Source organism: Camellia sinensis, chromosome 11, assembly GCF_055761805.1.
Source record: "Camellia sinensis isolate YWXY chromosome 11, ASM5576180v1, whole genome shotgun sequence".
Taxonomy (NCBI): Eukaryota; Viridiplantae; Streptophyta; class Magnoliopsida; order Ericales; family Theaceae; genus Camellia; species Camellia sinensis.
This window is the reverse complement of record NC_138971.1, coordinates 64,182,513-64,210,335: the sequence shown is the minus strand read 5'-3', so window position 1 is coordinate 64,210,335 and position 27,823 is coordinate 64,182,513. Positions and strand designations below refer to the sequence as shown.

At 41.2% G+C, this 27,823-nt stretch overlaps 1 protein-coding gene and 2 long non-coding RNA genes across 6 annotated transcripts; all 3 read left to right on the top strand.

The window, feature by feature from the left end:
• Window positions 1-24,258, top strand: LOC114316555 (uncharacterized). Of its 2 annotated transcripts, none has more exons than XR_014343959.1 (4): window positions 1-211; window positions 317-395; window positions 1,946-2,083; window positions 24,166-24,258. It is a non-coding gene; the product is annotated as an uncharacterized LOC114316555 (long non-coding RNA). The 2 variants fall into 2 exon arrangements; XR_014343960.1 differs by having other exon boundaries at window positions 1,946-2,116; window positions 24,166-24,257.
• LOC145801982 (uncharacterized) lies at window positions 14,871-19,376 on the top strand. 3 transcript variants are annotated; one of them, XM_082894030.1, is made up of 6 exons: window positions 14,871-15,063; window positions 15,918-15,971; window positions 17,319-17,620; window positions 17,692-17,828; window positions 17,908-17,983; window positions 18,081-19,376. In XM_082894030.1, exons 3-6 carry the CDS (start codon window positions 17,488-17,490, stop codon window positions 19,289-19,291), a joined length of 1,557 nt encoding a protein of 518 aa, XP_082750156.1. In that variant the 5' UTR covers window positions 14,871-15,063; window positions 15,918-15,971; window positions 17,319-17,487; the 3' UTR covers window positions 19,292-19,376. The 3 variants fall into 3 exon arrangements, with proteins under 3 accessions (XP_082750156.1, XP_082750158.1, XP_082750157.1); XM_082894032.1 differs by lacking the exon at window positions 17,319-17,620; XM_082894031.1 differs by lacking the exons at window positions 14,871-15,063; window positions 15,918-15,971 and having other exon boundaries at window positions 17,378-17,620; window positions 17,932-17,983.
• Window positions 24,259-24,334: 76 nt separating the features above from the next.
• On the top strand, window positions 24,335-27,146 carry LOC145801983 (uncharacterized). The gene is made up of 3 exons (XR_014343961.1): window positions 24,335-24,447; window positions 25,703-25,737; window positions 26,840-27,146. It is a non-coding gene; the product is annotated as an uncharacterized LOC145801983 (long non-coding RNA).
• The last annotated feature ends 677 nt before the right edge of the window (window positions 27,147-27,823 follow it).

Below are 27,823 nucleotides of genomic sequence, written 5' to 3'. Positions count from 1 at the left end.
TTTCAAAAACTGTGACTAAAAAGTTGGTTGGTTTTTTTGGATTAAAAATCGATTGTGAGACCGAGAAAGTCGGGCTCTCATTTCTTCCTCCCCACACTCGGGCTCTGAGAACTATTGTGAGAAAATCGATTTCGAAGCTCCACCGCAACCATCATCTGCACCGGCGAGGAAAGCACCATCACCACCACTATCTGCACCACCGTCTACTAAGGTGAGAACCATATCCTCTATCTGTCGATTTCGATTTCGATTTTCTATGCTCTCTCTCTCTCTCTCTCTCTCTCGAGCTTTTCCTTCCCGTCGATTCTTCTCCTAGGGTTTACGATCTTGAATCTCCTCCTAGTGTTTGGATCACCTCTCCTTTTGCCTGACGTTGCTCCTTGCGATTTCAAGCGGTAAATTCTCCCGCTGATCATGAAGTTCATATTTAATTGTAAATTTGTTGTGAGAGATTTGAATTTGAATCCATTCTAAGAGTGATACAGTAGGGAAATTCAAAGAGAAATCCACAGAAGTTGAATCCTTGAGCAGATTTGGTTTTGATTAACGGGTTTGGTTTGATATAAGAACCATAATTTTCTGATGAATGGAGAAGAATTACATAAATGGATTGATTAGGAATAAGTAATTTTTATTCTAGCTTTTAATTTTCTGTTTAACAGCATGTTGTGACCTGATTTTCCTCCTTAATCAATATTCTAGTCACAAGATTGAGATGTCTCAAGCAATCAGAGCCTAAATGCATATGTACTGCAGTTCTCCATAATTAGCTACATGAAACTTGAATTTATTGTTTTAAACATGACATTCATGTTTGGATATATATATATATTGATAGTTAATAATTCATGTTTTGATTTTGCTGCTAAAAGAAGAAAGTTCAACAAAAAATCAAACTTACACCATCCAGCAGCATACTGTTGCAGTAAGAACCAACGTTAGATGGAACCTGCATCGTATAATGCACATTAGCATATGCAAAAAAAAAACAAAAAGAAAAAAGAAAGAAAGAAAAAAAGAGAAAAGCGCAAATAAAATGTCTTCCTAAACATTATTAGCAAGTTTAGTGAACTACATGAATCTAGATGTTCCATTATATGAAGGCCCATCAATCTATTGGATCAGAATATATATCTCATATTACTAGCTTTTCTTACATCATATTTTCTAGACACATATTCACATCTCAGTATTAGTTTTGAAGAATCATATGAAAGAATAGGGGCATTGCTCAAGTGTGAGCATGAAGGTTCGAGTCTTCTTCCAATCTTTACACATCCCAACATCCTCAATTACTAGGATCAACACTGGGTAATGTTCTTTAGAAACAATCAATTTGAGTACCTCCTAAATTCGAAAATTCACTAGTTCAAACAAAATTGAAAAGATTTGTTTTTGAAAGATAAATCCAAAACTGTTCACTGTCCAATCCAGTTATGATATACTATGAACAGAGATTCATGAAACTGATGAGAGGACCATGTGATAGGGGTTTTGTTAAAAAATAAAAAAAGAAAATAAAGCTGCAATGTATATATAAATATAATTTAATAAGTAATCAAAAACTAAGAGGCATCTTTTCTAGGACACTAACGTAGAGTTGAGGCTGCAGAACTCCCATATATATTGATTTATTAGTGCAGAAATTTGGCTTAATTTCCAAGGACACTCTAACTTGTATCCTAATTAATATGCTATATAATTATTAGAGTTCTATAGCCCCTCCTGTGTAATTGTAATTATTTCACATTTTTCCATCAGTTTGTAACATGGTGCCCTTTCTTATATGGTTTTTTTTCCCACCACCTCATTGACTCTTTTGCAAATAAGAACTTGATTTTGGAAGTTCTAAAGTTTTGGTATGTTCTTTTATGGCTTCTCATTTTTTCCCCTCTCCCTTAGTTTTGTGTTTTGGTTGAAATGCTTGATTCCTTATTTTTGGCAGGAAAAGGAGAGCCTAATAGCTCTTACATCTGAGCTTATATTTGGAGCAATGGAGTACACTACAACTATTGACATCTGGTCTGCTGGTTGTGTTCTTGCTGAACTACTTCTTGGGCATGTACATATTTTGTCCCACAAGGTCCTCTAAGTTTCAGTATATCTAAATTATATGGTATGCTTGATGGGCAAATCGAAAAGCAAAATCTTTATGATATAACTTGTACATTTGTTTATTTTATTGGTTTCAACATTTGTTTCTTATGTTTAAATTCAGTGGAAGGTTGCATGATTGTTATATGTGAAAACTAAAATTTTGGTGTTCTAAAAGAGAAAATAACTGCTTTTTCTGGTCTCCTTTTGTTAGTTTTGATGAATCATTGTAAACTTTTATTTTTGGTGTTGATTTAGTGTAGTTTTCGTGATGTTTGTTTGGGAAGAAAATAAACCAGAGGAAGTAAAATGTAGGAAAATAAACTAGAGGGGTCAATTGGACAAAAACTTTGAATTAGGATTTATAACTCAATAATGTTAAATATATCCTATTGATTCATTCATAACCTTGAATACCTTTCGAGCTTCCTGAAAAATTGCATATAAGAGACACTGAAACTCCAACATGAAACATATGACTATTAAAAACAAAAGAGTATGATATCAATGGATTCTATTACATGGTATATAGGATATTGTGGGAGCCGGATAAATGGTAGAATCAGAAACGTACACTCTAGAAGACAGATATTACTCGGCTCTATCCTGCACGATCAGGAGGCCGAATGCAATAGATAGGTCGAGTATCTATCGAACTATGGAGCCGAGTAAATAAGAGGATAATGAGTGAAAAGTGGGCCTGGCCCTGGGGCCCAGGAAACAAGTATAAATAAAGGAACAACAGACTAAGAAAGGTATGTGAGAACTATTATGCTTAACTTATAATACAAGTAATCCTGAGTGTAGAGACTGACTTGCCCATCAGAGTGCTAATTCCGGCACCCCCGACCGGAGTGTTTATTCATTTTCAGGTGACTAGCAGAGGATCACGAGCGTCCCCTAGGATCAGAAGAGTATTTCCAAACCACTTCTCCACAATTGGCACTGTCTGTGGGAATACTCAAATATATCCATGGCAGGCGTAACAGAAGACCCTCCGGTAGTCACTGATGAGAAGACACAAAACTAAGGGAGAGGGGAAAAAATGAGAAGACATAAAAGAACATTCGGCGCGGATTCAACCGGGGGAAACCCTTCGTGCATATTCGTCGCAGTATTGGGAATGTTTCAATCTGGTAAACAATGCTTGCAATGACTCCATGGCCATCACCGCCTTCAAGATGGGGCTGCATCCCGACAGTGCCCTTCATAGCTCTCTGACTAGACGGCCCCCCAAAACAGTTTGGTCGTTGATGAAGAAAGTTGAAGAATACTGTAAAGTGGAAGATGATGCCTTGCGGGATAAAGAGGGAAATGTGACCAGCAAGACGGCTCCTGCTGAAATTGCTCAGTTGTTAAATTCTGTAGCACCTCAGAGCTCTGAACCACGGCATCGGGCAAAATGAGATAAGAGACGGGATTCTCGCCGATCAAGTGACCAATGCTCCCACCGATCGAATGAACAGCTGCAAGTCGACAGTAGGCGCACAAGGCGCGTCGACAAGAAATATACTGAGTTGTCAGAACCGATCAGCCCGATCATGTCTAAAATCCAACATCTTCCGTTCTTCAAGTGGTCGTCGAAAATGATGGGACCTCCCGACACGAGAAGACGGGATAGACGGTGTGAGTATCACAAGGACCATGGCCATGATACTGAGAGTTGTTATGCGCTAAAGGATCACCTGGAGGAATTGGTACAAGATGGCCGGCTACAACAGTACGTCCAAAAAGGCAACCCAACCAAGGCAATAGCCTTAAGACATGATTCACCTCCGCTCGGCGTGATTCACATGATATACAACCTACTAATGTCATCGGCGGTGCATACGATTTAATCGAACTCCGACCCACAAAGTCAACTCACTCCGGCTAAACGGCTCCATGAAGTCGCGGGCATTACTTTTGATGATTCAGATTTGGCCGGAGTAACACTACCCCACATTGATCCCTTGGTAATTGAGTTACGTGTAAATCGATTCACAGTTGAGCGCGTACTCATTGATCCGGGGAGCATATCGGAGGTTATGTACTATAAGACATTTACCACACTCGGTTTCTCTGAATCGGATCTCTCTCTGGTCCCTTTTCCACTATTCAGCTTCAACGCCAATCCAGAGTACCTGTTGGGAAAACTTACATTACCCGTTCGAGCAGGCTCCCGAACAGTGGATGTGGAATTCTTAGTCGTTAAGCTGCCGTCGCCATATAATCTCATCATAGGGCGATCTTGGTTGCATACTATTCAGGCCGTGCCAAGCACCTACCATCAACTGCTATGCTTCTCGACAGAACGAGGTATTGAGCAAATCCGTGGCTCCCAGAAATCGGCAAAAGCATGTTATCTCCTTGTCGAAAAAACGCCAAAGGAGCTGCAGGTGAATTCCATTGAAGTGCCGGATCGAGAGAGCCTCGACGATGTTAGGCGGCTCCCAAATGAATAGGCCACAGAAAGCTTAGACCGAGTTGAAGTTGATGGAAGCCCAGACAAATTCTTTCCGGCTGACAGACAGCAGCTAATCTCTTTCCTGCTCAGCAACCTTAATGTCTTTGCGTGGACTCCATATGAGATGTCGGGTATAGATCCGTCCATTTCACAGCACCGTTTGAATGTTAATCCTAAGTGCAAGCCGATCATTCAGAAAAGCAAGCGGTCAACCGCAGAGCACACTACCGCCGTTGTTGAGGAGGTTGACAGGTTGCTTGACGCCGGGGCAATCAGGGAAGTGACTTACCCTACATGGCTCTCTAATACAGTGGTGGTGAAGAAAAAAAATGGGACTTGGCAAGCGTGCGTCGATTTCACGGACCTAAACAAAGCCTGCCCCAAGGATTGTTTTCCCCTACCCAGAATTGACCAACTTGGAGATGTGACGGCACGCCATCAACGTATGAGCTTCCTCGATGCTTACAGAGGCTACCATCAAATCGCCATGCATCCAGAGGACCAGGGTAAAACTGCATTTCTCACCCTAAGAGGAACCTACTGCTACAAGGTTACGTCTTTTGGGCTGAAGAATACAAGGGTAACTTACCAAAGACTGGTCACTGCCATGTTCAATGAGCAACTCGGCCACACTAATGAAGTGTACATTGACGATATGGTGGTCAAGTCCAAGGAAGAGCAGAATCATATAGCCGATCTGGAAGAGACATTCGGCATTCTACGCAAATATAGAATGAAGCTGAACGCTTCAAAATGTGCGTTTGGGATCGGCTCTGGCAAATTCTTTGGATACATTGTCAATTACCGAGGAATCGAAGCCAACCCAAGGCAAATCATAGCAATCCTAGAACTCGGCTCCCCTCGATCAGTCAAGGAAGTTTAGAAGTTAATGGGGATGGCCGTCGCACTCGCAGGCTCATCAGTCGGTCCACAGATCGCTGTCGACAATTCTTTCATACACTACGGCAGGGCAAGGCTTTTGAATGGTTCGCCGAATGCGAAGCGGCTTTCAATGGCCTCAAAACCTACCTCTACTCAGTACCACCCTTGACAACACCTGCTGCTGGTGACTTGCTCATTTTGTATCTGGAAGTTTCCGATAGGGCCGTCAGCGCCATACTGATAAAGGAAGAGCTGGGGGAGCAACGGCCAGTATATTATGTGAGCAAGGCAATGGTTGACGCCAAAACACGCTACCTCCGGCTGGAAAAATTCATCCTAGCCCTAGTCATGGCGGCAAGAAAATTGATGCATTACTTCCAAGGACATAGCATTGGGGTGCTAACAGATTATCCCCTCCGATCAGTACTACGAAGTGCAAAAGCATCAGGACGTGTTTCAAAGTGGGCTCTTGAACTCGGCCAGTACAACATTCAGTTTCTACCTAGAACCCCAATCAAGGGACAGGTGCTTGCCGACTTTGTTGTCGAATTCACTGGGGGTCCTGCCGACTTCAAGTCTGACGAAGTTCAACCTAAGTCGAACTGGAGAATTTATGTTGGGGACATTTGGCAATTGTACTGTGATGGATCATCCAAACAACGGGGCAGTGGGGCAAGAGTAATAATCATGGCTCCCGACGGCGCAATAATCGAGCGGGCCGTCAAGCTCGATTGCGAAGCATCAAATAACGAAGCCGAATACGAAGCCCTTCTAATCGGTTTGCAGAAAGCACATCTTCTGGGTGCTCGACGCTTGCTTGTATTTTGCGATTCAAAACTGGTGATCAACCAGCTAAAGGGGGAGTACGCGGCAAGGAACGACCGTATGGTGACATACATGAAAACGGCTAACTCCTTGCTGGAAAAATTTGACCATTATGAATTAAATCAGATAACACGTGATCAGAACACACATGCAGATGTCCTGGCTTGCCTTGCCTCCGCCATTAACTCAGAGATTAAATGGACCATCGAAGTAGGATTCATCCCAGAGCCGAGCATCGGCCCTTCGGAGGAAGTCCAGTTTAATGTCATAGAATCTGGACCGAGTTGGATGGATCCCATCGCCGCATTCCTATCTTTCGAACAGCTCCCAGCGGACAAGAAAAAAGCGCACAAACTGCGAAACAAAGCCCTGCGATACTACTTGGATCCGCAAGGAAAGCTTTATAAAAAATCCCTTTTTGGTCCATACCTGGCATGTGTACACCCGGAAAAAGTCGGAGAGCTTCTAATTGAAATACGTAAAGGCAGTTGAGGTGTCCATTCTGGCGGGCGCTCTTTGGCCCATCGAGCTATAACACAGGGGTATTATTGGCCGACAATGAGAGCTGATGCCGAATGCTATGTGAAGAAATGTGAACAGTGCTAGAAGTTCTCCTCGTTAACCCACCTGCCTGCTGAAGAGTTGAGCTCCATCACCAGTCTTTGGCCGTTCGCCAAGTGGGGTCTTGATATCGTATGACCATTGCCGAGGGCCTCAGGGAACAACCGATACTTAATCGTCGCAACGGATTACTTCACAAAAGGGGTCGAAGCGGAAGCATTAACGCACATTCAAGATGCCGATGTTAAGCGCTTTGTATAGAGAAATATCATAACACAATTCGACATTCCAAGAGCTCTTATCTCAAACAACGGTATCCAGTTTGATTGTGGCGTCTACCGAGAGCTGTGCAGCAAGTATGGTATCCGGCCTTACTTTTCTACGCCGGCTTACCCACAAAGCAATGGTCAAGCCGAAGCCTCTAACAAATCCATCTTGGACGGCATCAAGAAGAGGCTGGAGAAAGCTAAAGGAAAATGGGTCGAAGAATTGCCGAGTGTATTGTGGGCTCATCGAACTACGCCGAGACGATCCACTGGAGAAACGCCGTTTGCTTTATGCTTTGGAACCTAGGCGATTATACCCTTGGAGATCGGCCACTCAACCCTGAAATCGCAAGTTTTTGATTTGGGCTGAAACGATATGATGCTGGCCTTGGATTTGATTTTGATCGAAGAACGAAGAGACCGTGCCCTTGCGTCCATGGCACGGTACCAGCAGCAGCTTGCTAAGTCATATAATCAACGTGTTCAGTTGCGCCGCTACACACCAGGAGAGTTGGTCCTGAAGAAGGTATTTCCAGCTGCCAAGAAACCAGCTGACGGAAAATTGGGTCCAAACTGGGACGGCCCCTATCAGATTGATTCGATCGCAGGGGTAGGGGCATATTGACTCAAAGACATGTCAAGAAGGAGTCTACCACAGCCTTGGAATTCCACGCATTTACGCAAATTTTATCATTGACTCGACTTGTGGGGAATGATACTAATTTAGAACGGTTTACCGTGTACACATTCCACTTTTGTAATAAAAAAATTCTTGTTTATTCATGGCGCAGTCCAGTTTAAAAGTGCTTCAATAAAAGACTCCGGATTGGGAGCGCCCTTTGTGGATGTCACGATTGGCCAAGATAAGTCTCCGGATTCGGAGCCCTATTGGTGCATGACACCTTTGGGCCGATTAAGACTCCGGATTCGGAGTGCCCTTCGTGGATGTCACGATTGGCTAAGTCTCCGGATTTGGAGCCCCATCGGTGCATGACACCTTTGGGCCGATTAAGACTCTGAATTCGGAGCGCCCTTCGTGGATGTCACGATTGGTGAAGATAAGTCTCCGAATTCAGAGCCCCATTGGTGCATGACACCTTTGGGCCGATTAAGACTCCAGATTCGGAGTGCCTTTTGTGGATGTCACGATTGGCAAAGTCTCCGTATTCGGAGCCCCATCGAATCATAACACCTTTGGGCCGATTAAAACACCAGATTCGGAGCGCCCTTCGTGGATGTCACGATTGGCCAAGTCTCTGGATTCGGAGCCCCATCGGTGCATGACACCTTTGGGCCGATTAAGACTTCGGATTCGGAGTGCCCTTCGTCGATGTCACGATTGGTTAAGATAAGTCTCCGGATTCAGAGTGCCTTTTGTGGATGTCACGATTGGCAAAGTCTCCGTATTCGGAGCCCCATCGGAGCATGACACCTTTGGGCCGATTAAAACTCTAGATTCGGAGCGCCCTTCATGGATGTCACGATTGGCCAAGTCTTCGGATTCGGAGCCCCATCGATGCATGACACCTTTGGGCCGATTAACACTCCGGATTCGGAGCGCCCTTCGTGGATGTCACGATTGGCCAAGTCTCCGGATTCGGAGCCTCATCGGTGCATGACACCTTTGGGCTGATTAAGACTCCGGATTTGGAGCGCCCTTCGTAAATGTCACGATTGGCCAAGTCTCCGGATTCGGAGCCTCATTGGTGCATGACACCTTTTGGCCGATTATGACTCCGGATTCGGAGCGCCCTTCGTGGTTGTCACGATTGGCCAAGATAAGTCTCTGGATTCGCAGCCCCATCGGTGCATGACACCTTTGTGCCGACTAAGACTCCAGATTCGGAACGACCTTCGTGGATATCACGATTGGCTAAGTCTCCGGATTTGGAAATCCATTGGTGCATGACACCTTTGGGCCGATTAAGACTCCTGATTCAGAGTGCCCTTCGTGGATATCACGATTGGCCAAGTCTCCGGATTCGGAGCTCCATGGGTGCATGACACCTTTGGGCCGACTAAGACTCTGGATTCGGAGCGCCCTTCGTGGATGTCACGATTGACCAAGTCTCTAGATTCGGAGCCCCATCAGTGCATGACACCTTTGGCCCGACTAAGACTCCGGATTCGGAGCGCCTTTCGTGGATGTCACGATTGGCTAAGTCTCTGGATTCAGAGCGCCTTTCGTGGATGTCACGATTGGCCAAGTCTCTGGATTCGGAGCCCCATTGGTGCATGACATTTTTGGGCCGATTAGGACTCTGGATTCGGAGCGCCCTTAGTAGATGTCACGATTGGCCAAGATAAGGCTCCGGATTCGGAGCCCCATCGGTGCATGATACCTTTGGGCCGACTGAGACTTCGGATTCAGAGTGCTCTTCCTAGATGTCACGATTGGCCAAGTCTCCGGATTCGGAGCCCTATTGGTGTATGACACCTTTGGGCCGATTAAGATTCCGGATTTAGAGCGCCCTTTATGGATGTCACGATTGGCCAAGTCTTCGGATTCGGAGCCTCATTGGTGCATGACACCTTTGGGCCGACTAAGACTCCAGATTTGGAGCACCCTTTGTAGATGTCATGATTGACCAAGTCTCCGGATTCGTGGATATCACGATTGGCCAAGTCTCCGGATTCGAAGACCCATTGGTGCATGACACCTTTGGGCCGATTAAGACTTCTGATTCAGAGCGCCCTTCGTGGATCTCATGATTGGCCAAGTCTCCGGATTTGGAGCTCCATGGGTGTATGACACCTTTGGATCGACTAAGACTCGGGATTCGGAGCGCCCTTCGTAGATGTCACGATTGACCAAGTCTTTGGATTCGGAGCCCCATCAGTGCATGACACCTTTGGCCCCACTAAGACTCCGGATTCGGAGCGCCTTTCGTGGATGTCACGATTGGCCAAGTCTCTGGATTCGGAGCCCCATTGGTGCATGACACTTTTGGGCCGATTAAGACTCCGGATTCGGAGCGCCCTTAGTGGATGTCACGATTGGCCAAGATAAGGCTCCGGATTCGGAGCCCCATCGGTGCATGACACCTTTAGGCCGACTAAGACTCCGGATTCAGAGTGCCCTTCGTAGATGTCACGGTTGGCCAAGTCTCCGGATTCGGAGCCCCATTGGTGTATGACAACTTTGGGCCAATTAAGATTTCGGATTTGGAGCGCCCTTTGTGGATGTCATGATTGGCCAAGTCTCCGGATTCGGAGACCTCTTGGTGCATGACACCTTTGGGCCGATTAAGACTCCGGATTCAGAACGCCCTTCGTGGATGTCACGATTGGCCAAGATAAATCTCCGGATTCCCAGTCCCATCGATGCATGACACCTTCGGGCCGACTAAGACTCCGGATTCGGAGTGACCTTCGTAGATGTCACGATTGGCCAAGTCTCCGGATTCAGAGCCCCATTGGTGCATGACACCTTTGGGCTGATTAAGACTCTGGATTCGGAGCACTCGTCGTGGATGTCACGATTGGCCAAGTCTCGGGATTCGGAGCCCCATTGGTGCATGACACCTTTGGGCCGACAAAGACTCCGAGTTCGGAACGCCCTTCGTGGATGTCACGATTGGCCAAGTCTCCGGATTCGGAGCACCATTGGTGCATGACACCTTTAGGCTGATTAAGACTCCGGATTCAGAACGCCCTTCGTGGATATCACGATTGGCCAAGTCTCCGGATTCGGAGCCCCATTGGTGCATGACACCTTTGGGCCAATTAAGACTCCGGATTCGGAACGCCCTTCGTGGATATCACGATTGGCCAAGTCTCCGAATTCGGAGTCCTATCGGCGCATGACACCTTTGGGCTGATTAAGACTCCGGATTCGGAGTGCCCTTCGTGAATGTCACGATTGGCCAAGACAAGTCTCCGGATTCAGAACCCCATCGGTGCATGACACCTTTGGGCCGACTCAGACTCCGGATTTGAAGCGCCCTTCGTGGATGTCACAATTGGCGAAGATAAGTCTCCGGATTCAGAGCCCCATCGGTGCATGACACCTTTGGACTGATTAAGACTCCAGATTCGGAGCGCCCTTCATGGATGTCACGATTGGCCAAGTCTTTAGATTCGGAGCCCCATTGGTGCATGACACCTTTGGGCCGTTTAAGACTCCGGATTCGGAGCGCCCTAAGTAGATGTCACGATTGGCCAAGTCTCCAGATTCGGAGCCCCATCGGTGCATGACACCTTCGGGCCGAATAAGACTCCGGATTTGTAACGCCCTTCGTGGATGTCACGATTGGCCAAGTCTCCGGATTCGGAGCCCCATCGGTGCATGAACCCTTTGGGCCGACTAAGACTCCGGATTCACGATTGGCCAAGTCGTCAGATTTGGAGCCCCATTAGTGTATGACACCTTTGGGCCGACTAAAACTCCGGATTCGGAGCGCCCTTCGTGGTTGTCACGATTGGCCAAGACTCCGGATTCGGAGTCCCATCGGTGCATGACACCTTCGGGCCGAATAAGACTCCAGATTCGGAGCCTCGTCGGTGTATGACACCTTTGGGCTGAGTAAGACTCCGGATTCGGAGCACAAGTCTCCGGATTCAGAACCCCATTAGTGCATGACACCGTCGAGCCTGGGCCGGATGAGGTTTCGAATTCTGAGAGTCGTATTCATCTGTTTGGGCCGAATTCGCGACACCTTATGCAATTTACTTTCGGCCAACCATGTATATTTTCATGGTCAGGGTCATTTTATCAACAAGTATAATTTCATATTAACATAGTTGGACTAAGAAGATCATAATATCATAATTAAATCCATTCATAAAATAGTTGGTACAATAACAAAAACATTCTAAAAAATGTACTCATTAAACTACTTTAGAGTACATTTTTAATTAAACAATAAACAAATACAAAATGTATTTATTTTTACATAAATGCTTATTCGGCGACACCTTCATCGTCACTCTTCTCTATCTCGTACGCGTCAAAGGGGAGATTGCGGCGATGATATAATGGTGAAGCTGACTGAACGCCTGCTGCACGGAGGGCATCCGCGGCCTTCAGTGCCTCAATCCACCCATGCCTCAATCCCCGATTTTTGCAGCGGCAGACCTCCTCGGCGAGTTTTTCCTTGGTTTTTTCTATTCTGACCTTTCAACCGTCATGGAAGCCTTTTTTGTAAGCCCTAGTCTTTACGAACTTAATCGCAAACATGCTAGCCATATCCCGATCGGCGATCGCATGACTTATTAGCTGTTGTGTCACCCTTTCCTCTATGATCGGGTTAGACTTTCCGGCCGACTGCTCCCCATCGGCCTTGACCTTTCTCAGCTCACGCTCGGCCTACTCCACGCGAGCCTCCAGGCTTCAAATGCGTTCGTCCCTCTGCTTTATCTCCCGTCGAGCAGCACGAAGATGCATACCGATTTCATAAAAGGTGTACAGCCCCTTCACCGCCCCATAAATGCCCTCTTGGAACACTTCAAAGTCTCGTCGACCAACCATTGACTGCTGAACTTCTGGCAGAAAAATCTGTTGCGCGAATTCTACTGCCACATTTGGATCTCGGATGATTGAATCCGCCTCCATCATCGGTTTGTTATCGACAAAAACTGCAAAGCTCAATGGGCATGGTGGCTCACTGGCTTCGCTGCGCGGACAAGAGGAACTGCCCCGTTGGCGTTTCTCCCTTCTGGGTGACCTACTTTGTCGACGAGGAGAATGACGCCTCTCATGCTCAGCAGATGCTCTAGCCCCCATTCGAGGAAGTTCGCCACCTCGATTCATCGAGTCCAGCTCCGCCAGTGTCTTGCCTTTCCCTTTGCTATTGAAGAATAATCTGCTAGACATTCACTCTTTACTGCAGGGTTGAGTTTTGTTTAGTTCCTCGTACAGGGTTGAGTTTTGTTTGGACACAACCACCTCTCTAAATGCATGGGCGCATCGCGTTCCCGAGGCGACCTGATTAATGCACGCATTCCGTAAGCCGCCGACTTTCGGCTTTCCAACGTCACCCCCGACCAGGGAAAATTCCTTAATACAAACAGTCAATGGCTCTCCACTCGAGTCGGCCAAATCCCTTGGCCTTAAGCCGAAAGGATCGTGCCTTAGCCATTTCACGAACCCGACTCATACGGCGGTCTAGTTCATATCTGAGGCATGTCGATGGATTTATGCCCCAGCCATTCCATGAACGAGTCCTATTCGGCTTACGAAGCTCATGCACTGGCTGGGGTAAGGGCAGATTTATTAATCTGATCGGCTAAGTATTTAAACCCAATGCCAATCGATTTATGCCCCAGCCATTCCATGAACGAGTCCTATTCGGCTTATGAAGCTCATGCGCTGGCTGGGGCAAGGGTAGATTTATTAATCTGATCGGCCAAGTATTTAAGCCCAATGCCGATCGATCGATTTATGCCCCAGCCATTCCATGAACGAGTCCTATTCGGCTTATGAAGCTCATGCACTGGCTGGGGTAAGGGCAAATTTATTAATCTGATCGGCCAAGTATTTAAACCCAATGCCGATTGATTTATGCCGCAGCCATTCCATGAACAAGTCCTATTCGGCTTATGAAGCTCACGCACTGGCTGGGGCAAGGGCAAATTTATTAATTTGATCGGCCAAGTATTTAAACCCAATGCCGATCGATTTATGCCCCAGCCATTCCAAGAACAAGTCCTATTCAGCTTATGAAGCTCATGTGCTAGCTAGGGCAAGGGTAGATTTATTAATCTGATCGGCCAAGTATTTAAACCCAATGCCGATCGATCGATTTATGCCCCAGCCATTCCATGAACAAGTCCTATTCGGCTTATGCAGCTCATACACTGGCTGGGGTAAGGGCAGATTTATTAATCCGATCGGCCAAGTATTTAAACCCAATGCCGATCGATTTATGCCGTAGCCATTCTATGAACGAGTCCTATTCGGCTTATGAAGCTCATGCACTGGCTGGGGTAAGGGCATATTTATTAATCTGCTCGAGCAAGTATTTAAACCCAATGCCGATCGATTTATGCCCCAGCCATTCCATAAACGAGTCCTGTTTGGCTTATGAAGCTCATGCACTGGCTACGGCAAGGGCAGATTTATCAATCTGATCGGCCAAGTATTTAAACCCAATGCTGATCGATTTATGCCCCAGCCATTCCATGAACGAGTCCTATTCGGCTTATGAAACTCATGCACTGGCTGGGGCATGGGCAGATTTATTAATCCGATCGGCAAAGTATTTAAACCCAATGCCGATCGATTTATGCCCCAGCCATTCCATGAACGAGTCCTATTCGGCTTATGAAGCTTATGCACTGGCTAGGCAAGGGTAGATTTATGCTGAAAAGATTGTACCTCAGCCATTTCACGAACCGGACTCATTTGGTGGTCCAATTCATATCTAAGGCAAGGGTAGATTCCTTAAATCTGAATCATGAATATCTCCCAACTTTTGAATCATCCATCTTTTTAATAGAATAACACAAAAGGGAAAATTAAGTACAAGAATAAACAAGGTTTAAAAATGCGGTTACGTAACGGTTTCGGTGGTAGGCACCACGCGTTACCCCCGATTTTGCGGTGTGATTGAAATTCACAGGTGTATCGGCCGTTGCGGCCGACATAGCGGTCGTAACGGTGGCGTAACGGCCGTAACGGCCCGTTACACCCGTTACAGGGCTTTTTTTCACTGATTATTTTCAAAAAAAAGACAAAACAAATACGGATAGTGCAAATGTTGGTTCAAACAAAAGAAAAAAAAAAAAAAACCAAAAGATGCTTTGCTTTACTATTATTCAGAGGCTCAATCAGTGGTTCAAATGCTTTGCTTTACAGCACATGAACCACTTCGAGGTGAGGTGTATCAATCCACAAATTTTCAGATCTGAAATACGGATGATATGAGTGAGAAATAGAGAGAGAGAGAAGAGAGAAGAGGGAGGAGATGAACCTGCCTCTGTTCCGTGACTCTCCAGCTGCCCCTTTGATCTTCAACACAAAACTCTGATCTTCTCCGGCTGCCACAGGTTCATCTCCTCTGATCTTCTTTTTTTATTTTGTTTTGTTTGCTCCTGGACCGATTTCATCTCTGATCTTCTTTTTTTTTTTTTTTTTTTTTTTTTGCTCCTGGACCAAATTCATCTCTGATCTTCTTTTTTTTTTTTTTTTTCTTTTTGTTTGCTCCTGGACCGAACTCATCTCCTCCTCCGAAAGTGCTGCCTTTGTTTTGTTTTTTTATATGACCGAATTCATCTCCTCCTCCGAAAGTGCTGCCTTTGTTTTGTTTTTTTATATTATTTTTGTTTGTAGCTTCCTGGGGAAGATATACCTTGGAAGGTATAAATTATATAATATAATATAACATTTGTTTTTTTTTTTTTTTTCTTTTTGTGTGCAGCTTCATGCAAGACACAACCGTGTCTAGCAATTTTTTTTTATTAATTTTATTTTTACAATGATTTTCAGATTTTAAATTTTGAACTAGTTTGGGAAGATTAAATAAGTGTACTTTTTGACTTTTTATGAAATATGGGTTGGGTTTGGGTTGGATTTGAAGTGATGTGTTAGAGAGGTGATGTGACTTAAATAAGATGATGTGACTTAAATAGGATAGTGACTTTTTGACTTTTTGTCTTTTTTTAACCATGTGATATATTTAAAATTATGCATTTATTTTTAGTATTTTTATATAATAATTAGTGATTGATTTTTTTAAAATATATATATATATATATATCTAGAGCTATGTATTTATTTTTAGTATTTTATATATAATAATTAGTGATTGATTTTTTTTATAATATCTAAAAATCATAACACCTATAATTAAATTAATACATTTTATATATGTCAGTTTTTATTGAATTTTTTTTTCTTGCAGGTTATTCAAAAAGATAACAAATACTCAAGTGATTGAAGCCCAAAAAACAACTATGTAAGAATATTTTTTTTATAATTTATTTTTTAATTTTTATATGATTACATTAGCATGTAAACTCCAAATGTATAAATAGTTGTTGCAATTTTTTTTTATAATCATTTCATTTAAGATTTAATTATAAATATTTTTTTTTTTGTTATTGTGATGTGTTGTGACAACAATATTGAAGTCACTATTTTTTTTTTTAAAATATCTTTTCAAAAGGAAAAAAAATCAATACCTCAAAAAAAATTCTTTGTAATTTATTTTTTAATTTTTATATGATTATATTAGCATGTAAAATTGAAATGTATAAATAGTGGTTGTATTTTTTATAACTATTTTATTTAGTATTTAATTTGAAATATTTTTTTAAAAAAATTGTTATTGTAATGTGTTGTGACAACAATTTTGATAGCACAAATTTATTTATTTTTAAAAAAAAATGTCTTTCTCTAAAATAAAAAAATATAAATAAAAACAATAGCTCAATCAATGCCATGAAAAATGTCTTTATTCCTAATTACATTAGCATGTAAAATCCAAATGTATAAATAGTGGTTGAATTTTTTTTATAATCATTTCATTTAATATTTAATTATAAATATTTTTTATTTTGTTATTACAACACTGTTAAAGGCATAATTTTATTTTTTTAAAAATGTCTTTTTAAAAAAAAAAATCAATACCTCAAAAAAAATTCTTTATAATTCATTCTGAAGTAGGGCCAGGAGTAAAGGGTCCTAGTGCTTATGAAGTTTCTGAAGTATATTTGGGCATGGAGCATGATGAAATGACAGAATGGATAGGATCATTCAAGGGAATTTGGGCAGAGAGAGGTGTATCCATCATGTGTGATGGTTGGAGCAGTCTAACTCGGCAACACATCATCAACTTCTTAGTGTACTGCAATAGAGGTACTATATTTCACAAATCAATTGATGCCTCTAATATTGTTAGTAGGACTGCTGAATATTATTTTGGGTTGTTAGATAAAGTTGTTGATGAAATTGGAGAACAATACGTTGTTCAAGTGGTAACTGATAATGAACCTGCACTGAAAGCAGCCGGCAAAATGTTAATGAGAAAAAGGAAACATTTATATTGGACAGCTTGTTCAGCACATTGTATCGATCTCATGCTAAAAGACATAGCCAATAAGAAAAGTGTAGCAAAGGTGATTGACGATGGTAAAACCATCACCAATTTCATTTATAATAGTGGATGGGTGTTGGATTTAATGAGAAAATTCACTGGAGGTAGAGAATTGATTCGACCTGCCATCACTCGATTTGCTACAAATTTTATTGCCATTGAGAGTATTGTTAGATATAAACAACAATTGAGAGCTATGTTTAATAGTGATGAGTGGAAGAATTCTAGATGGGCAAAGGCAAAGACTGGGCAGCCTTACAATGTGAAAAAAATTATTTTGGGAAAGGAGTTTTGGTAGAAAGCAACAGAGCTTTGTAAAGTTCATGAGCCCCTAGTCAGAGTATTGAGGTTGGTTGATGGAGATGAGAAGCCAACAATGGGTTTCATATATGAAGCTATAGATAGAGCAAAGTTGGCAATTAAAAGAGATTGTCGCTACTACACCGAGTATTGGAAAATTATTGATACTCGATGGTCTTTTCAATTGCATCAAGATTTGCATGCGGCTGGTAAGTGTTACGATTTCAATTATAAAATGTATATTTATTTACAATTATTAATTGTCTTCTTATTTTTGAAGGATATTTTTTAAATCCTCAATTCCAATATGGTGTTACCTCATCCAATGAAATGATAAGAGAAGTGATGGATGGACTTAAAAAAGTAATTACCAGACTGGAGCCTAATATGGATGCTCAAGTGAAAGCAACAAATCAAGTACGTACCAATTATTTAAATTTTAATAGCAATGATCTACTTTTGCAAATGTTACTTGTAATGATTGTCCAAATTGTAGTTGTTGCTATTTCGAGATAAACAGGAAACTTTTGGTACTCCTTTAGCACAAAGAGCATGGAAACAATCAAATCCAGGTTTTATTTTCAAAATTACAAATTTACAATATATAAATACTTAAATAATTTTTTACCATATTTTGACTTATGTCTAATGTAATGTAATTTTGTGCAGTTGAGTGGTGGATTATTCATGGCAGTTGTGCTCCTGAACTTCAAAAAATAGCTGTGAAAGTATTAAGTCAAACCACCACATCATCTCACTGTGAACGTAATTGGAGTACTTTTAGTCTCATCCATACGAAGACGAGGAATAGATTGAAATATAAGAAAATCCAAAGATTAGTCTTCATCACCTACAACATGAGATTAAAATTGAGACACGTTAAAAGAAGCAGCCAAGAGGAGATTGATAGGAGTTTTAATCCTATTAACTTGGATTATATATTTGAAGAAGATGATCCAATAAGTCCATGGATAGAACAAAGGGAAAATCCTTTGCTAGATGGTGTGGATAATTCTGAATGGCTAGATTTGGTCTCAGATGATGATGGTGGTGGTGGCAACGACAGCAATGGCGATGGCGGCGATGGCAGCAATGGAAACGATGGTGGTGGCACCCATAGATATCAAGCTCGACGCACTTCTCAAAGCTCAACTCCTACTCCAACTCAAAGTGATAATAGTGGTGGTTTAACACCATCTGATGGAGGAGGTGATGATGGTGATGGTGAAGGCACTTCTCACGGTGACGGTGGTGGTGGTGGCGGCAACAATGGTGGTGATGGCGGTGATGGTACTAGTTTTGGTGCAGGAAGTGAAGATTTTATTGGAGGATTTGGATTATGTGATGTTGGGGAACATTATGATATTGGAGAACCTGTTGCACCTTTACCCCAACTACCTAGGAGGTTTCGTGGTAGTGATACACGTAGGGATGAAAGAAGAATAAGAAGTAGAGAACAACAGCTTGATTCATCTGATAGTAGTCATAGTTATCCATATCATCCTTACCCATCCTATAGCAGTGATAGCCAGAGCTATCCTTACCCACCTCAACAAAATTATCCTTGGCCCCCTCAACAACGTGGTCCTCCAGGATATGGTTTGCCAAATTATCAACAAGCCCAACAAGAGTATGTTAATCCTTTTCAGCCAAGGTATCCATTTTCTCTCCCAATGCACGAAACAGAAAGGGATGACATGATGAGCACATTTACTTATATATTTCCTACTGGATGGGGTGAAGGTAGTAGTAATCAAGCTCAACAATCTGATTCCCAAGATGCACCACGTCACTCATTTTGGTGGGGTGAAGGTAGCAGCAACAATCAAGCTCAACAATCTGAATCCCAAGATGCACCACGTCACTCATTTTGGTGGTGACATTATGTAATTTTAGTAGTAACATTATGTAAAATGTACTCTCTATTATTTGTGATTTATGCTATGGTGTTTTGTACTTTGTCAAGTTCTTCCATTAAGAATGTATACTTTTTTAAAACTATTTGAGTTAAAATGCACATATGCTTCCACAAGTATAATAATTAAAAATAATATTATACATCTAAGTCCAATAAAAATTTTTTTTGCCACAAGTGTAACATGGATTTATGACATATAAAGTCATTAATTATTGAAATAAAATGTAAAAAAAATTATTTTATAGTGATTTAAAAATATGAAATATATTGGATCATACTTAAAAATTATGAAAAAATTATCTAAATTTATTTTAAAACCCAATAAATATGATTCTAAAAAAAAAATATGCATATCGGTAAGTTTTTTGTAAATTGTGCGAAAAATAAAAAAATTCACAGTTCCGGTAACCGCAACCGTTACGCTGCGGCCTTTACACCCCGCAACCGCAACCGCGCCACCGCCACCGTTACGGCGACCGCAACCGCTTTTCAGAACCTTGAGAATAAAACAAAACAAGGGAAAATTTCATTGATAAATTGAATACAGGCAGTGTATCACTTTATATATGAAGATCACCTTGAGTAAAAATAAAATAAAAGAAAATACATTGAAAATCCTAGGCAAAAGCAACCAGTGTGGCGCCCTAAATTAATCCTCAGGGTACTCGGGGTCAGACCCCAGCGGCTCGATGTCCATATGGAATTGGCATTGCCAATGTCACATTTGCAGCAGCAAGGGCTTTGAGCCAGCCGTGCTTGAATCCTCGATTTTCAAATTTAGGAGCTTCCTCCGCGTAACTTTCAAGAGCGACGTCTTGCTTGGCCTCGTATGCCTTGGAAGTCTCGGAGTCGGCTTTTTCTTTTGCCGCCTTCAATTCTTCCAATTCGTTTTCCAGCCTGGCAATCACCTCTTGGCCTGACTTGTGCGCTTCATCGCTTGCGCTTGCCCTCTGCTCGGCGACCAATCTCTGCTCTTCAGTATTTTTCGCTCTCTCCATTTCGGCCTCCGCCCTTGCACTTTCTATCGTCGCCCTTGCTGCCTTAAAGTTGGCCCTACTCCTTTTGCCCCCCACCTCCGATCTTAGACCGCCTATTTCTTCGACGGCTTCGTGCTGACGTTGCCCTATCTCGGCTATCCTGCCGACTGTCTGTAAAACAGAATGTTAAAACCAAAACAAATATACGCAGAAACGCAAAAGATAAGATCAAGATATATACCAGAAGAGCTGTCTAAGCGGCCAATGCAATTGCTAACACGTCCGGCTCCGAGCGGAAAGCCGCCTTGTCAGCTGGCAACAAAACCGACGAAGCCAGGCTCAACGCCACGGCTGGGTCTTTCACAGCTAACGCGTCAGAGGAGATCGGCACGTTTTTTACCTTCGGCTGAACCACAAAAGGAACAACCACATCTGACTCCTCTAAGCGCGACCGTTTTTCGACTGGGATTTCTTCAAAGACGGCCTCAAAATCGGCGGGTCGCTTTTCCCTGCCCTTATCAGCCTCTGGACAACTGACCGTTCCGTCTCAACAGAAATGATTTGAGCCATTTCAACAACGACACCGGCTCGGATGATTCAGGGTGGGCAGTTTTGGAAGTAATGACCTTGGCTTTCTGACGAGCGGCCAAACGCTCAGCATTCTTTTTTTCGTGCCAGTTGAGAAAGAGATTCCTTCGCCATACCCTCGGAATAGAAGCCGGGCAGATGTTCTAAACCAGTAAAAATATCTCCAAAGGAAAACTCCTCCCGACTCGAAGTGGACGGTGAGTTAGGCTGGTTAAGACCGGCTGCTTCAAATGCTAACTTTCGACTTCTTCGGCCTTCGCAGCAAACTCTCTCGTTTGTTCGGCAACTACCTTGACCACCGGCTCTACGTCTCGCTCCGAATCAGATGCTTCGAAACCAATTTGCCTAAGGGTCTTGAAGCTGGGGAAGACAAGAGCTGTAAGATGCTGTTGGCCTGTTGGGATCGGAATGTCATCCGCGGCCGAGAACGTAGTATAAGTAGGCTCGTACTGCAGGAGTATATGGGCGGCTCTCCCTTGCTTCTGTACGTTTGGACGGCCAAAATACTTGAGTGCAGTCTCAATTTCCACAAGGACTGCCTCATCGGCCGAAGTCAAAATTTTCTTCAACTTATTACCTGCATAAACAAAGGCTTAGACTGGGAGAAAAATCCGAGTAAAAGAAATATCAATAAACACGAAGAGTTACACGGCAACCTAGTTCACCCCTCCATCTGGGTATAGGGTCCAGGCGATCTTCGCCTTCGCCGAATTCCCAATTGCCTCGAACATTGACCATCACATCATCAGCTCGTTTGCCAGAGATGGCAAGCATGGTTACCAAGTGATGGTCAGTGTCCTTGGCCCTGAAAAAGGAGCGCCCGTGCCGACCGGAGGATTTGGCTAAAGCATAGCAGTGCCGAATGGCCGGAATGCCAAGGTTGATCCTAAGGTGCCAGTTCAACTTTACGATTCCCATGACGATTCGAAAAAAATTCACATTGGGTTGGGAAGGAATCAGACCCCAATGGCGGAGGACAGCCCTAAAGAATAGGTGTAGGGGCAAACGAACTCCGCCCTCTACAATGGATAGGAGAGGAAAGACGATTGTATTTTCATCCTCCCTCTCCATATCAAAAGTATTGTCCGTCACTAGAGATAGGTGGACATCATCAGGGATAGAAAAATGTCATCGGAACCCCGAAATGCGACCCTCGGAAAGGAGGTCTTTTAAGTGCTTAGCCATTCTAGCAAGGACTCAAGGGTATGCCAAATCTAAAATAAACATGGAAAATAGGATTACAAAGAGAAGAGAAGAAAACTTACGAGAGGCAAACGAGACAAGGAGAGACGGAAAGGAATTGCAGAAAATGCGAGTCAGAGAAGGAATACCAACTGGCAATCCAGGAGGCTCAAATATTCGAAAAAGCATGCATTTGAAGGGCCTGGAGTTTCAAATCGTAATAAATGCGAGAGATGCACGAATGAGACGGGAAAGTATAATGATGACCGAAAGGCGTGTGCGTTCTAACATTCACATTGGGATAAGTGAAGCCGTCTAACTTATGTCTCTTGACTTTTCACATTCGAAACCAAACACACCAATTAACTACCGTCAATGGGGAGTTTGGGGGACAATTGTGGGAGCCGGATAAATGGCAGAATCAGAAACGTACACTCTAGAAGACAGATATTACTCGGCTCTATCCTGCACGATTAAGAGGCCGAATGCAATAGATAGGCCGTGTATCTATCGAACTATGGAGCCGAGTAAATAAGAGGATAATGAGTGAAAGTGGGCCTGGCCCCGAGGCTCAGGAAACAAGTATAAATAAAGGAACAACAGACTAAGAAAGATATGTGAGAACTATTATGCTTAACTTATAATACAAGTAATCCTGAGTGTAGAGACTGACTTGCCCGTCAGAGTGCTAATTCTGGCACCCCCGACCGGAGTGTTTATTCTTTTTCAGGTGACTAGCAGAAGATCACGAGCGTGCCCCAGGATCAGATGAGTATTTCCAAACCACTTCTCCACAGATATCTATATCAATAATTTATTTTTTCTTTTAGTTTTCTTTTACATATTTTATTTTCTAAAATTGTAACTAGTATCATTGAAAATGTAGTAAGCAACAACAAAATCTTGCTTGCAACAAGTGTGTAAGCTGACATTTTTTTCAGAATTCTTAGTGGATCTCATGTCAAATAATTGGATAGTGATTATTTCTATACTGTTTAGTATATACATGGTGCTTTTATTCTTCAACAGACATCAATCAGAGCTCTTTTAAGTTGGAAGAATTAGATTGGCCCTGTTTGGAAGGGCTTATTTCCAGCTTATTCCAGCTTTTAGCTTAATTTAAGCTATTTTGATGTGTTTGGTTCAGCTTAACAATACAGCTTATAGCTTTTTGTAAGTCAAAAATCAACTTATTCTTTGAGTGGGAGAGGAGAAGCTTAATTTATAAGTCAAAAATCAGCTTATGTTCACAGTTATAAGCTATAAGTTGTTAGGCTATAAGTTATAATCACTTTCCCACAGCTCTATCAAATGGGGCCATTGTGTGACTGATTAAAATATATGACATTTCTTTAATTGTGGTTTCTTGCATTGCATGTTAATTATTTTTGTTCACAAAAGGAAAATATAGTTTCACAATAGAAAATTAAGAAATAAAATCCAGGCTTGGATGCTTTGCTTGCCTACCCACCCTTGATGCCATTCCAAGTGAGACTTTTTTGAACTCAATTTGATCAGTTGAAGTTTAAGGGTGGAATAGAAAATTGCTTTTAAAGTTCTGCTCTCCATCTTCTGGTTTTTGACTATGGAAATGTTATAGACATTGAAATGCAGATTTATTTATGTTTCGTATATTTAGGAATTTCTTCACTTGATTTTGGAAGCTTGAAATTGTGAAGGTTTAGATAATTTTTAATTTTTTTATGATGGAAAATTTTCTATTCGAAGCCTGAATTGACTGAACTTGGAAGAAATTGTCTTTTTTCATTGCTGTTTGTTTGGTAAAAAGGGAAGGAAAGGAAAGTTTCAAGAATCACACGGAAAATTAGGATTCCATGTACTTTGTTTAGTTGAAGTTATGGGTGAAATAGAAATTTGCTTTCAAAGTTTCTGCTCTCAATCTTCTGCCTTTGACTATGGAAATGTCATAGACCTTGAAAGGCTTTCCAGATTTAGTTATCTTTCATATATTGAGGAATTCTTTCACTTGATTTTGGAAGCTTAAAATTGTGAAGGTGTAGATAATTTTTAATCTTTTTATGATGGAAATTTTCTTATTCAAAGTTGGAATTGACCGAACTTGGAACAGGATTATGTGCCTATTGTTTTTGACAATTTAGTGCAAGCGTGGTTGTGGATGGGAGCACTATTAATTTAGGGCTTTGGGATACTGCAGGTAAGTTCATATTAGCCAGTGATATCTTCTTCTTCAATAAACTCTTCACAAGTGCTGTATTTGACTTGTTTGCTTCATGGCACAAGTCAGGAGGATTACAATAGATTAAGACCCCTGAGCTATCGAGGGGCCGATGTCTGTATACTTGCATTTTCTCTGATTACCATGGCTAGTTATGAAAATATATCAATAAAGGTAAGAATAATTTTTTCATGTAAAGATAGATGCCTTTCTTTTCTCATCATAAGATAATTTTCTGTATGATTAGATGGTATGCTGATACATGCTTCTTTTTTTTTTTTTTTTTTTTATGTATTTTGTGTATACATTAAGATGATTTGATAGTATGTAATCCCACTTAAGAAAAAAAGTTTAATCTATGAAGTGTCATCATCTAATACGTTTAAATGCAATATTTAACTCATAGAAGTTTGAGTATTGCTTACTATGTGCTGAATGTTTTATAGAAAGACCTTATTAGACAAATACCGAGCGAAACAGTCACTAAACTTACCAAGTTGCCTATATTGTTAGACAATAATTAGAATGAAGTGTACTGCATCTCTTAGTTTTGAATTGTCCTTGTCAAAATTAAATGTGTAATATACACAAATGATGTACTGCCTTTCCGTAAAAATGAGGGGATAAAGATACCTAACTACTAACTCTTCAGAACCTATTGTAAGTGGAAAATTCCTTCAAAATTATCACCCCATTAACATGTATGAACTAAATGGAGGGAAGGAGAACATAATTTTCTACTATATGTTTCATACCAAGTGAAACATTCAATATAAATGATAGTACTAAATAACCAAGTTTCCTAGATTGTTTAGACAATGGAAAAGGGCGAAATATTATTCTCTATATATGGATATATTAACAAATAAAAGCCCTAAACTTAATCCTATATTGGAATGAAGCATAGCTCATCGATCTCTCAGATTAGGACATGTTTAAAATTAAATTACGTACTCTAGATTAATTCCTTGGTTAGTCATAGTTTTGGAGCTAAGATCAAGCTTGACTTCATGAACCGGAATACAATCTTTAATCTCCATTCAAGACTCTGAAATTCTAGGTCATATAAATTAGCTCTTTCAAACCCTTAATTTATCATTAATTTGACCAGATAACTAATAGTTTAAAATATCAACCACTTTTAGTTTCAATTCATTTCAAAATGATGGACAATTATAGTTGAAAGATGTGCCCCAGGACTAACCAATAACTTCATATCGAGCTACACTGGTTTTGGTTGATTTAAGCTAAGATGGTCACATCTTTTCACCTGGAGTTTATGGAACTCCATTTAGTTCCGTACTTGCATAATCATTATCTCTCATCTGTATCTTATTGTTGGAAAGAAGAATGTCTACAAAATATTTTATTGTTATCACTATGCTCTTGATTGCTTAAGCTAATCATGATGTCATTGTTTTATATGAAGCTGAATTTATAAATGGGCAAGCGTTGTGTCGACAGGTAAACAAACTTTTCTTCTTGATCAATTTAAACTTTTCTTCATTATTATTTATGTGCTTTTATTGATTAAATGTTTGACACTAGCAAATTAATACATGTGAATGCTTGTTCTGACAGTCATTTGAATGCTTGTTCTAACACTCAAAATTAGTGGGTACGTAATTGTCTTTTGATTGCTTCGTTTGCTTAATGGAAGCTGCGATATTTAAATTGCTTTCTTTGACTGCTTTTAAATTGAACTACAGAGCAAGGGAATATTTGGGGTATTGAAGATTCTTAATTGATTTTGCTGTTGTTACAGTGGGAAAAATTAATTGATCGCACCCCTTCGCCTCACATTTGTGATTGTTTCTTTGTTTCAATTATGTGTTCTTAGAGTTTTCTTTGTTGATTAATATTGAACTTCTAGGTCTATACCATGTTCAACGAGTCCTACACTTTTTATGGTTTGTTGCTGGAATTTGAAGCATTACTTTGATGAAAGCAAAATTTATTTTAATTTGGATTTGTGCATTGTCTGTCTAAATTAAAGGTTTATTGTTGCTACTTTTGAGGGTAATTTAGTTTCACCCTGAACCTCAAAAGACGAGCAGTTTTTATTTTTTATTTCTTCACTATTTTCTTGTCCATGGATTGTTCTTGGGCTTTTGATTTGATTGAGAATCTATAGAGGTGTTAACTATGCCAAATTCGACAGACAAAAAAGAATAGAGTATGGGCTTTAATGGTGCTAGAGAATGATGACCTATGATTGACATTCTTCAAGCTTTCTATATTTGATCTTTTTATGATGACCTAGAGTAGTTTTGGGCTTAGTTTTATTTCTTGAATCTCAACTAGGACTTTATTTGTACCTATTGTTTGATTGATATCCAAAGTCTGGTATTATAAAATTTCCAACTAGTTACCTGTTTGGAATGCACACAAGTTATTTATCACTTAAAAAATTGACATCATATGTACCTATGGTTTTAGTCAGTAATGTTATATTCCTAAGTATTGATTCATAATGATTTCTTATTCGGCAATATAAATCTCATGAATTTGATATGCAGTTTTTTTAGTACATTATTTGACGTATTTATTTTATTAATATTCACAGGGAGATCAAAATTCTCCAGTGATAATAATACCATTGGCCATAAGGGATGTTTTCGGCATGATTCAAGATGCAAGTGTGCCGAGAAAATTTATTAGGCTTTGAAGTACTATTCTGTTTTTCTAGGTTACCTGTTGATTTACTGTTATGAAGGCATCTTCCTTTTTCTCCTACTATTTTAGGTTTTCTTTGGAATACTTTACTATATTTGTATCTACATTTTGCCTTATGCTTCAAATTGTACCTTGGGTTGTGATAAATTCATCTTAGTTTAGTAATAAAATTATAGGTCCGTCGTGCCTTGAGTTCATTGTACCTATCTTTAATTTGGTAATAAAATTTCTTGCCCACAAAAATGGTTTCAGTAGAATATCAAATGGCTGAATTGGAGAGTGAGAAAATGTGTTGAGAAAAATATCTTAGTTTTTTCAAATAAGTGAGATTGTATGTTGAGAAAAACATGGTCACAGTTTTTTACAAAACTGAGATCTTATGAACATTTGATCTCAATTTTAAAGCCTTTTATCATGGCTAAAAACTGTGATGGGAAAAATGTACAAACAGTCACATCCTCATCCATCACAGTTTTTGTGTTAGAAAAAACTGAGATTAGAAGTTTTAGGTACCTTTAACCAATTTTGTAGTAGTGAATGGTTGTGTAATGGGTCTGTGAGAGTGGGAGTGGTGGGGCTGTGGTGGAAGGTTGGGCTAGTAGGACTGAGTAAGGAATCCGTATAATCTACAAACGTAACCTGTCCAGTTCAATCTGGTAGGTTTGGTTTTATTTTTTGAATTTGTGGTTCGGTTCTGGATTGGAAAATTGAGGTACTGTAGTTCACGGATTGGTTCCGGTTTTCAATTCATGGTTGCGGATTAAAACCGATTCAGACCGTTTGTCATGTATTCTATATTTTTTTTGACTTGAAATAATTATTTTGGGATATAAGTTTCATGATTTCAACATCTCTGTGAAGTCTTGTTTCTTTA

Coding starts and splice junctions, on each gene's coding strand:
- LOC145801982 (XM_082894030.1), top strand. CDS start 17,488: ATGGGTTTCATATATGAAGCTATAGATAGAGCAAAGTTGGCAATTAAA. Junction 17,621..17,691: donor TCAAGATTTGCATGCGGCTG/GTAAGTGTTACG, acceptor TTATTTTTGAAG/GATATTTTTTAAATCCTCAA. Junction 17,829..17,907: donor AAGTGAAAGCAACAAATCAA/GTACGTACCAAT, acceptor TCCAAATTGTAG/TTGTTGCTATTTCGAGATAA.